General features: G+C 56.9%; 1 protein-coding gene across 3 annotated transcripts in view; it reads right to left on the minus strand.

Annotated features, from left to right (window-relative positions):
• Positions 1-7,613, minus strand: part of inpp5b (inositol polyphosphate-5-phosphatase B) — a 246,141-nt gene extending 238,528 nt beyond the window's left edge. For 2 of the 3 annotated variants that reach the window (XM_038801334.1, XM_038801323.1), the window contains exon 1: positions 7,115-7,612. In XM_038801334.1, the coding sequence (XP_038657262.1) occupies positions 7,115-7,171 (57 nt within the window). In that variant the 5' untranslated portion in view covers positions 7,172-7,612. Of the gene's footprint in view, positions 1-7,114 lie in introns of all 3 variants that reach the window. The other variant, XM_038801314.1, reaches the window with a different exon arrangement.
• Positions 7,614-12,016: the final 4,403 nt, after the last annotated feature.

The following is a 12,016-nucleotide window of genomic DNA, read 5'->3' on the forward strand; positions in this document are numbered from 1 at the left end:
GCTTTCCAATGCCAAGCCCCCTGCCTGTCAATCCCTCTGAAGGACTGTCTTTCGAATCCTTACTACTTTGTCTACCCAAATAAAGGACAAAATCAATTTCTCGACTCCCCAAAAAAGGACTTTGGTAGAAACACCGGCGAACACCAGAACAGGAACACAAATCTTGATCAAATTTTCATCTTGATCAACTGAATTCTGCCCGCCAAGGACAGAGGGAGACCATCCCACCCCTGCAAGTCGGTCTTGACCCTTCCCACAAATATTGTGTAGTAAAACTTAGAGCTGGGCCGAATCCCAACCACGTGAACCCCCAAATATCTCAAATGAGAACCCGCTAAGCAGAACGGATATATGTTGAGGAATAAGGACATAGAACATAGAACATAGAACAGTACAGCACAGAACAGGCCCTTCGGCCCACAATGTTGTGCCGAGCCATGATCACCCTACTCAAACCCACGTATCCACCCTATACCCGTAACCCAACAACCCCCCCTTAACCTTACTTTTTATTAGGACACTACGTGCAATTTAGCATGGCCAATCCACCTAACCCGCACATCTTTGGACTGTGGGAGGAAACCGGAGCACCCGGAGGAAACCCACGCACACAGGGGGAGGACGTGCAGACTCCACACAGACAGTGACCCAGCCGGGAATCGAACCTGGGACCCTGGAGCTGTGAAGCATTTATGCTAACCACCATGCTACCCTGCTGCCCCTAACGGATTTTAGCTACCGAGGTGCGTAGCTCCCGACTTGTCAGGCTCAAGGAAAACCTCTGTAAATCTACCTAAATAGTGTAATTTTTGTCCGGGGTTGGTGGAAATGGGTTGGTGAAATAGCTGAGAGATGGAGTCAGCACTGAGTGCAAATAACACGACTGATTTGGTTTTCCCAACAGCATGAATCACGATCCACTCCCCTTTCCCCTACCGGCAAATCTGGATCTGCCGGGAATGGGATGAGGGCTTCATCGTTTGGGTCTAAAACTCCACAATAAAAATAATGAAGACTGACAAGTATACCGGGCATTGGCAAGGCTACACCTGGAGTAATGTGTTCAGTTTAATTTTCTCACCTGAAGAAGAACATACTTGTCCTTGAGAGAGTGCAACAAAGGTTCACTAGGCTAGTTCTTGGGATGAAGGGATTATCCTATTAGGAGAGACTGAGTAGACAAGATGCACATAAATTGCAATTTAGAAGATTAGGTGATATAATCGCTACATATAAAATTCTGAAAGGGCGTAACAAGGTAAATGCTGAGAAAATGTCACCACTGGGTAGCAAATCCAGAAACCTGGTGACATTCTCAGAATGGTCAACCAATTAGGACTGAGGCAAGAGGATATTTCTTCAATCAAAGGGCTGTGAGTCTTTGAAATATTCTACCCAAGAGAATTATGGACAGTCAAGTGCTGAGCCACGGAAGAGAGAGGCAGGGGGGCAAAAGAGCTTATGAAATGGTGGGGGGTGGGGAGGGCCGATGGAAAGGCCGGGGGGGGGGGGGGGGCAAGCCAAGAAAACAAGAGTGGGAGGGGGAAAGAGCTGAGGAAAAGAGGGTGGAGGTGAAGCCGAAAAGGAGATGGGAGTCGAGGAAAAGGACGGGGGAGTCGAGGAAGAGGGGGATCGGAGGAAAAGGAGGGGGGAACCGAGAAAAAGGAGGGATGAACCAAGGAAAGGAGGGGGAGCGGAAGAAAAGGGGGGGGGTAGAGAAGAGCTGAGGAACACGGCAGGGGGGAGAGCTGAGGAAAAGCGAAGCAGAGGAAAATGAAGAAGGTGGAGACAAGGAAATGGGTGGCAGGAAAGCCAAGGAAAAGTGGGGAGTGGGGGCAAGAAGGGGGAACCAAGGAAACGGTGGGAGGGGGGGGAGCTGGCGAAGGGTGGGGGGGGGGGAGTACAGCAGGTGAAAGGGGGCGGCGATGGGTGTAGAGAGAGATGGGATATGGGGGTGGGGGGAGAGAGAGAGATGGGGGGGTGGGGGGAGAGAGAGATGGGGGGGTGGGGGGAGAGAGAGAGATGGGGGGTGGGGGGGAGAGAGATGGGGGGTGGGGGGGGGAGAGAGATGGGGGTGGGGGGGGAGAGAGATGGGGTGAGGGGGAGAGAGATGGGGGTGGGGGGGAAGAGAGATAGGGGTGGGGGGGGGAAGAAAGATAGGGGTGGGGGGGGAAGAGAGATAGGGGTGGGGGGGAAGAGAGATAGGGGTGGGGGGGAGAGAGATAGGGGTGGGGAGAGAGATAGGGGTGGGGGGAAGAGAGATGGGGGGAAAGAGAGATGGGGGGAAAGAGAGGTGGTGGGAAAGAGAGGTGGTGGGAAAGAGAGGTGGTGGGGGAAGAGAGATGGGGGGAGAGAGATGGGGGAAGAGAGATGGGGGAAGAGAGATGGGGGAAGAGAGATGGGGGAAGAGAGATGGGGAAGAGAGATGGGGGAAGAGAGATGGGGGGAAGAGAGATGGGGGGGAAGAGAGATGGAGGGAAGAGAGATGGAGGGAAGAGAGATGGAGGGAAGAGAGATGGGGGGAAGAGAGATGGGGGAAGAGAGATGGGGGGAAGAGAGATGGGGGGAAGAGAGATGGGGGGGAAGAGAGATGGGGGGGAAGAGAGATGGGGGGAAGAGAGATGGGGGGAAGAGAGATGGGGGGAAGGAGAGATGGGCGGTAGGAGAGATGGGCGGTAGGAGAGATGGGCGGTAGGAGAGATGGGGGTAGGAGAGATGGGGGTAGGAGAGATGGGGGTAGGAGAGATGGGGGTAGGAGAGATGGGGGTAGGAGAGATGGGGGTAGGAGAGATGGGGGTAGGAGAGATGGGGGTAGGAGAGATGGGGGGAAGAGAGATGGGGGGGAAGAGAGATGGGGGGGAAGAGAGATGGGGGGAGAGAGATGGGGGAGAGAGAGATGGGGGGGAGAGAGAGATGGGGGGAGAGAGAGATGGGGGGGAGAGAGATGGGGGGAGAGAGAGATGGGGGGGGAGAGAGATGGGGGGGGAGAGAGATGGGGGGGGGAGAGAGAGGGGGGGGAGAGAGATGGGGGGGGAGAGAGATGGGGGGGGGAGAGAGATGGGGGGGAGAGAGATGGGGGGGAGAGAGATGGGGGGGGGAGAGCGATGGGGGGAGAGAGATGGGGGGGAGAGAGATGGGGGGGAGAGAGATAGGGGAAAGAGAGATAGGGGGAAAGAGAGATAGGGGGAAAGAGAGATAGGGGGAAAGAGAGATAGGGGGAAAGAGAGATAGGGGGAAGAGAGATAGGGGGAAAGAGCGATGGGGGGGGGAAAGAGCGATGGGGGGGAAAGAGCGATGGGGGGGAAAGAGCGATGGGGGGGAAAGAGCGAGGGGGGGGAAAGAGCGATGGGGGGGAAAGAGCGATGGGGGGGAAAGAGCGATGGGGGGGAAAGAGCGATGGGGGGGAAGAGCGATGGGGGGAAAGAGAGATAGGGGGAAAGAGAGATAGGGGGAAAGAGATAGGGGGAAAGAGAGATGGGGGGAAGAGAGATTGGGGGGGGAAGAGAGATTGGGGGGGGAAGAGAGATTGGGGGTGGAAGAGAGATTGGGGGGGAAGAGAGATTGGGGGGAAGAGAGATTGGGGGAAGAGAGATTGGGGGGAAGAGAGATTGGGGGGGAAGAGAGATTGGGGGGGGGAAGAGAGATTGGGGGGGGAGAGAGACCGGGGGGGGGAGAGAGAACGGGGGGGGAGAGAGAACGGGGGGGGAGAGAGAACGGGGGGGGAGAGAGAACGGGGGGGGAGAGAGAACGGGGGGGGGAGAGAGAGAACGGGGGGGGAGAGAGAACGGGGGGGAGAGAGAACGGGGGGGGGGACAGATTGGGGGGGGACAGATTGGGGAGGGGGACAGATTGGGGGGGGACAGATTGGGGGGGGGCAGATTGGGGGGGGACAGATTGGGGGGGGGACAGATTGGGGGGGGGGCAGATTGGGGGGGGGACAGATTGGGGGGGGGACAGATTGGGGGGGGACAGATTGGGGGGGGACAGATTGGGGGGGGGACAGATTGGGGGGGGACAGATTGGGGGGGGGAAGATTGGGGGGGGACAGATTGGGGGGGGGACAGATTGGGGGGGGGGACAGATTGGGGGGGGACAGATTGGGGGGGGGACAGATTGGGGGGGGACAGATTGGGGGGGGACAGATTGGGGGGGGACAGATTGGGGGGGGACAGATTGGGGGGGGACAGATTGGGGGGGCGACAGATTGGGGGGGGGACGACAGATTGGGGGGGACGACAGATTGGGGGGGACGACAGATTGGGGGGGACGACAGATTGGGGGGGGACGACAGATTGGGGGGGGACGACAGATTGGGGGGGACGACAGATTGGGGGGGACGACAGATTGGGGGGGACGACAGATTGGGGGGGACGACAGATTGGGGGGGACGACAGATTGGGGGGGACGACAGATTGGGGGGGACGACAGATTGGGGGGGACGACAGATTGGGGGGGACGACAGATTGGGGGGACGACAGATTGGGGGGGACGACAGATTGGGGGGGACGACAGATTGGGGGGGGGGGGACGACAGATTGGGGGGGACGACAGATTGGGGGGGACGACAGATTGGGGGGGACGACAGATTGGGGGGACGACAGATTGGGGGGGACGACAGATTGGGGGGGACGACAGATTGGGGGGGACGACAGATTGGGGGGGACGACAGATTGGGGGGGACGACAGATTGGGGGGGACGACAGATTGGGGGGGACGACAGATTGGGGGGGACGACAGATTGGGGGGGACGACCGATTGGGGGGGACGACAGATTGGGGGGGACGACAGATTGGGGGGGACGACAGATTGGGGGGGACGACAGATTGGGGGGGACGACAGATTGGGGGGGACGACAGATTGGGGGGGACGACAGATTGGGGGGGACGACAGATTGGGGGGGACGACAGATTGGGGGGGACGACAGATTGGGCTGGGGACGACAGATTGGGGGGGACGACAGATTGGGGGGGACGACAGATTGGGGGGGACGACAGATTGGGGGGGACGACAGATTGGGGGGGACGACAGATTGGGGGGGGGGACAGATTGGGGGGGGGGACAGATTGGGGGGGACGACAGATTGGGGGGACGACAGATTGGGGGGACGACAGATTGGGGGGACGACAGATTGGGGGGACGACAGATTGGGGGGGGTGGGACAGATTGGGGGGGGGTGGGACAGATTGGGGGGGGTGGGACAGATTGGGGGGGGGGGGACAGATTGGGGGGGGTGGGACAAATTGGGGGGGGGGGACAGATTGGGGGGGGGGGTGGGACAGATTGGGGGGGGTGGGACAGATTGGGGGGGGGTGGGTGGCGACAGATTGGGGGGGGGTGGGTGGCGACAGATTGGGGGGGGTGGGTGGGACAGATTGGGGGGGGTGGGTGGGACAGATTGGGGGGGTGGGTGGGACAGATTGGGGGGGGGTGGGTGGGACAGATTGGGGGGGGTGGGACAGATTGGGGGGGGGGGGGTGGGACAGATTGGGGGGGTGGGTGGGACAGATTGGGGGGGGGTGGGACAGATTGGGGGGGGGTGGGACAGATTGGGGGGGGGTGGGACAGATTGGGGGGGGACAGATTGGGGGGGGGACAGATTTGGGGGGGGGGACAGATTTGGGGGGGGGACAGATTGGGGGGGACAGATTGGGGGGGGAGAATGAGAGAGATTGGGGGGGGGAATGAGAGAGATGGGGGGGGAATGAGAGAGATGGGGGGGGGAATGAGAGAGATGGGGGGGAATGAGAGAGATGGGGGGGGAATGAGAGAGATGGGGGGGGGGGAATGAGAGAGATGGGGGGGGGGAATGAGAGAGATGGGGGGGGAATGAGAGAGATGGGGGGGGGGAATGAGAGAGATGGGGGGGGAATGAGAGAGATGGGGGGGAATGAGAGAGATGGGGGGGGAATGAGAGAGATGGGGGGGGAATGAGAGAGATGGGGGGGAATGAGAGAGATGGGGGGGAAATGAGAGAGATGGGGGGGGGGAATGGAGAGAGATGGGGGGGGGGAATGTAGAGAGATGGGGGGGGAATGTAGAGAGATGGGGGTGGGGGGAATGTAGAGAGATGGGGGGGGGGAATGTAGAGAGATGGGGGGGGAATGTAGAGAGATGGGGGGGGGAATGAGAGAGATGGGGGGGGGAATGAGAGAGATGGGGGGGGGGGGAATGAGAGAGATGGGGGGGGGAATGAGAGAGATGGGGGGGGGGAATGAGAGAGATGGGGGGGGAATGAGAGAGATGGGGGGGAATGAGAGAGATGGGGGGGGAATGAGAGAGATGGGGGGGAATGAGAGAGTGGGGGGGGGAATGAGAGAGATGGGGGGGGGGAATGAGAGAGATGGGGGGGGAATGAGAGAGATGGGGGGGGAATGAGAGAGATGGGGGGGAATGAGAGAGATGGGGGGGGGGAATGAGAGAGATGGGGGGGGGGATGAGAGAGATGGGGGGGGGAATGAGAGAGATGGGGGGGGGAATGAGAGAGATGGGGGGGGGGAATGAGAGAGATGGGGGGGGAAATGAGAGAGATGGGGGGGGGAATGAGAGAGATGGGGGGGGGAAATGAGAGAGATGGGGGGGGAAATGAGAGAGATGGGGGGGAATGAGAGAGATGGGGGGGAATGAGAGAGATGGGGGGGAATGAGAGAGATGGGGGGGGAATGAGAGAGATGGGGGGGGGAATGAGAGAGATGGGGGGGAATGAGAGAGATGGGGGGGGGGAATGAGAGAGATGGGGGGGGGAATGAGAGAGATGGGGGGGGGTGAGAGAGATGGGGGGGTGGGGTGAGAGAGATGGGGGGTGGGGTGAGAGAGATGGGGGGGGGAATGAGAGAGATGGGGGGGGGGGAATGAGAGAGATGGGGGGGGGGAATGAGAGAGATGGGGGGGGGGGAAATGAGAGAGATGGGGGGGGGGGATTGTAGAGAGATGGGGGGGGGGGATTGTAGAGAGATGGGGGGGGGGAATGTAGAGAGATGGGGGGGGGGGGGATTGTAGAGAGATGGGGGGGGGGGGAATGTAGAGAGATGGGGGGGGGGGAATGAGAGAGATGGGGTGGTGGGGGGGAAAGGAGTCATCGGCCCGGCGGCATCATCACTTCCAGCCTCAAGGATACTGCCCGGCACTTGGCTCCCGGCTCCAGCGTCTCCTGCAGCACAACTGACTGGTCCATGGCAACGCCGGCCTCCGGGCTCCTTGGCAACGCCGTGCGCGCGACCCTGTTCTGGAGGCCGGGGCCGCAGTGCAATCGCCCCCGGGTGCAATGGTGCTCTCTAGCCGGGCTCGCTCCTCTACCAGCCTTAAATCTGCGGGCGGGCGGGGGGTGTTCTTTCCCAGATTATTCCAGCTCCTGCCCCCACAACAACCCTCGCTTCTCTCGGTTAGCTTTTGGGAGCAGTTCTCTCCACTGACTGGCTCCACTTTATTTTGCAAGTGGCTCTTCTTGCCCCGGTCTGGATTTCTCCTCCCCCAAAGCCCTCAAATTATTTTCCCATCGTTTTCGTTGCAATCTTGAACTCTTCCCAAACCCAGGCGCCCTCCTTTTCCTTCCAAAGGGAAATGCTGGTGATTAATTCCTGTAATCACCCAAGCCGTGTTGACAATCCGGCTGCCACGTCTAATTCCAGCCCCGGCCTCTGCAACTCCTCTTCCTGCCTGAGAATGGGACATTCCCACCCCTTTTTTTAGACAGGCCAGCCCAAAAGGAAAACGTCCTGATGTTGCTTGTGTGTAACCTTCCGATCTACATCCAGTGTCACATTCTTACTCCTCCCAAAGGGTAAATAAGTGGTTCTGGAATCTAACTCACTGCCTGAAAGGGTGGTTGAGTCAGAGACCTTTGGAACATTTAAGTATTTCGGTATTCCTATGGGCCATGAGCTGGAAAATGGGTTTAGCGTAATCAGATTTTCTCCACCGGTGTGGACATAATGGGCTGAATGCCCACCATCCGCGTTGTAAACGTCCATGCAAAGAAAAGCTTCTCCCAAAAGGACAAATCATTAAAACTTGAAAATGTGGAGTGTCGGTAAAACTTGACCAAACCAGCTTTCTGTACTTTAACATAGAATCCCTACATTACTGGTGCCACTATTACAGATTCTTACTGAGATTTGAAAATTTTGAACTTGCATTCCCTTCTGGGTTCCCCCTCACTTGTCTCATTTGAAAATATGCATTGTACGGTGTCCCATTCAGGCAGGCAGACTAGGTTTGCATTGAATTAGTCAGTCTCAGTTGTGAAAATCAGGCCGGAGTACACTAAAATAAAAGCAAAATTCTGCAAATGCTGCAGATCTGGGGGGGGGGGGGGAGGGATTTTACTTCGGCTGACGCCGGAGTCAGGAAATGTGATCGGGCAGAGAATCGGTTCCAACGATAAAATCGCGGCCGGTGCCGGGTTCACGTAAAATCGCAATTCTAGGGCAGAACGTTGGCATAGTGGTTAGTACTTCTGCTCAAAACACCGAGGTCCCAGGTTCAATCCCGTTTCTGGGTCACGGTCCGTGTGGAGTTTGCAGACTCTCCCCGTGTTTGCGTGGGTTTCGCCCCAACAACCCAGAGATGAGCAGGGTAGGTGGATTGGCCACACTAATTGGAACAAATGAATTGGGTTCTCTAAATTTATTTATTTCTTAAAATCACAATTCTCTGTCACCTCGAATGCAGCGTCAATGCGTTCCGAACGCACATACAGTGCATACCATTTGCATATAATTAGCAGGCCTGACCCAGTATTCTCCAGAACCTCCACGATTCTCCACCTCCACCGGGGCAAATTCCCGATGTCGAGGTGCATTTGTGGGTTTTTAAAACTGACGAACTGGTGCCGTGGTTGATGAGGGACAGAAAGCAGGTAGGACATGGAGAAGCACGATCATAGGCTGCCGGTCTGGATACTGGCTGGGCTGGCTTGGGTTGGGGGGCCCTGCCAGGGCCAGGGGGCATGGTGACAGGGGAAACAGGCTGTGTGGCTCGGGTGACACCCCCCCCCCTCCCAACCAACCATGCCTAACTGCAGCAGTGCCCAGGCACAGGCCACCATTGCCATGGCCTGCAAGGCAGCCATTTTGCTGCATATCTCACTGACCACCCACCTTGGCCCCTGGTTCTGCAGAGCGTCACCAGCCATATGGGTGCCCGTGCCCCCCCCCCACACTAAACACACACCCACCCTCCACCACCCACTCCCTAGCCCCCAACCCTCACACCCCAGGCTCCATCCTCCACCATCCAGAATAGCACTGGGAAGGTCACCTGCATTGTGGTAGTCTGCTGCATCCTTCACAACATCGAGGATGACATGCTGGAGCAGGAGGATGAACCCCAATCCTCATCCAATGAAGAGCCTACAGAGGAGGGCAAGGATGGGGAGGACATGTAGCCGAAGCAAGTATGGGAGGCCACAGAACTAGTGCACCAGGGCCAATGTGCACAGGGCACTCTAATCATCTCCAGTTTCACCAATTGGGGTATGGACTGGCTAGGGCCACATACACCGCATCCCACCCTCTCTCCCCCCCCCCCCCCCCCCCCCCCCCAACCACCACCTGCACACCCCTCCTTGATACATACCTGCTGCACTACAGGGGTGCGGGCCCTTGGGATGGCAGTAACAGCTGGTCTAAGGTGGAGGATGATGATAACCCCCCACTCTGCAATGAGCTCTGGTGCTCCACATTGTTTGACAACATCTGACACCTGCCTACAGTAGTTCTTTCCACCATCTGCCTGGCGATCCCTGCATGCAAGCCGCCCATTCCACTACACAGTCTGTAATAAGTCCACAAAGGCAGAAGTCCCGTCACCAGAATGCCTTTTATTTACATGGTAGCATGGTGGTTAGCATAAATGCTTCACAGCTCCAGGGTCCCAGTTTCGATTCCCGGCTGGGTCACTGTCTGTGCGGAGTCTGCACGTCCTCCCCGTGTGTGCGTGGGTTTACTCCGGGTGCTCCGGTTTCCTCCCACAGTCCAAAGATGTGCGGGTTAGGTGTATTGACCATGCTAAATTGCCCATAGTGTCCTAAAAAGTAAGGTTAAGGGGGGGGGTTGTTGGGTTACGGGTATCGGGTGGATACGTGGGTTTGAGTAGGGTGATCATGGCTCGGCACAACATCGAGGGCCGAAGGGCCTGTTCTGTGCTGTACTGTTCTATGTTCTATAAACCCCTAACAGCTGAACGACCATGACCATTCGGTTTGTTGTCTACACCAGGAATGCAGAGGATCTGACTCTCCCTGTATATACATAGAAAGGGGTTCCCTGATTGGGCTATGAATCAGATAATTCATATTCTAATTGGCCATTCTCAAAGGCCTGAACCTAAATCATTAGCTGTGATAATTATTTGAAAAAATGAAAATCGCTTATTGTCACAAGTAGGCTTCAAATGAAGTTACTGTGAAAAGCCCCTAGTCGCCACATTCCGGCGCCTGTTCGGGGAGGCTGTTGTGGGAATTGAACCGTGCTGCTGGCCTGCCTTGGTCTGCTTTCAAAGCCAGCGATTTAGCCCTGTTCAACAGCTGTTCAAACATTTTCCAGTTATAACTTAAATTACCGGTTGTTTCCAGCTGCCATTGAGTTCCAACAAGTTCCATCGAATCAGGTAGTCGTCAAGGATCCATTTGCTGCAAAGTCTTCCATAGTCAAATATCTGGTTTAAGTTTTTCTTCTCTTGCTGGTGTCTAGCCAGCTTTCTGAAATCACCCCTGGTATCATATGTTATTCACTAAGTCTGAATAAAGATTGTAGACTTCCCATTAACACAAATACTTTATTCCATTGCGATTTAGGACCATGCCCCGCAGTGGGTGGAGTTGGGGCTGGGGGAGGAGAGAGGCCAATGCCCTCTGTGGACACTGGACGTAGGACTATTGGCGGATGAGGAGGTCTGTGGACGGATTCGGAGGAGTATCCAAAGCTACGTGGCGACCAACGATACTGGGGAGGTTTCAGCGAGTGTGGTCTGGGAGGCGCTGAAGGCAGTTATCAGCGAGGAGCTAATTTCAGTCAGGGCCCACAGGGAGAAGAGGGATAGGATGGAAAGGAAGAGGTTGGTGGGGGAGATACTTAGGGTGGACAGGAGGTATGCGGAATCCCCCGAGGAGGGGTTGTTAAAAGAGGGCCGGGGTCTACAGGCGGAGTTTGACTTGCTTACCACAGGGAAGGCAGAGGCTCAGTGGAGGAAGGTACAAGGAGCGGTGTACGAGTATGGGGAAAAGGCAAGCAAGATGCTGCCGCACCAACTACGGAAGAGAAAGGCAGCCAGGGAAATTGGAGGAATTAGGGACGCGGGGGGAGGGGGGGGGGGGGGGGGGACACGGTGCTGAGTTCGGCAAGGATCAATGAGGTCTTCAAGGACTTTTATGGTAAACTGTATGAGTCAGAACCCCCGGAAGGGGGGGAGGGGATGAAGCGATTCTTGGACCAACTGAGGTTCCCTAAGGTGGAGGAGGGCGGGTAGAGGAATTGGGGGCCCCGCTTGAGATGGAGGAATTGGTGAAGGGTTTGGAGGGTATGCAGTCGGGCAAGGCCCCAGGACTGGACGGATATCCCGTAGAATTTTACAGGAAATTCTCAGACCTGTTGGGCCCGTTATTGTTGTGAACCTTCAACGAGGCTAAGAAAAAGGGAATCCTTCCGCAGACAATGCCGCAGGCTCTGATCTCGCTCATCCTTAAGTAAGACAAGGACCCGTTGCAATGTGGATCCTACAGGCCGATATCGCTCCTTAATGTAGATGCCAAACTGTTGGCCAAGATCCTGGCCACCAGAATTGAGGACTGTGTCCCGGGAGTGATCAATGAGGATCAGACGGGGTTTGTGAAGGGCAGGCAGCTGAAGACGAATGTGCGGAGGCTCCTGAATGTGATTATGATGCCCTCGGAAGGAGGGGATGTAGAAGTGGGGGCTGCAATGGACGTGGAAAAATCCTTCGATCAGGTGGAGTGGGAGTATCTGTGGAAAGTGTTAGGCAGATTTGGATTTGGCGAGGAATTTATAGGGTGGGTTAAATT

This window comes from Scyliorhinus canicula, chromosome 1, assembly GCF_902713615.1.
Source record: "Scyliorhinus canicula chromosome 1, sScyCan1.1, whole genome shotgun sequence".
NCBI lineage: Eukaryota > Metazoa > Chordata > Chondrichthyes > Carcharhiniformes > Scyliorhinidae > Scyliorhinus > Scyliorhinus canicula.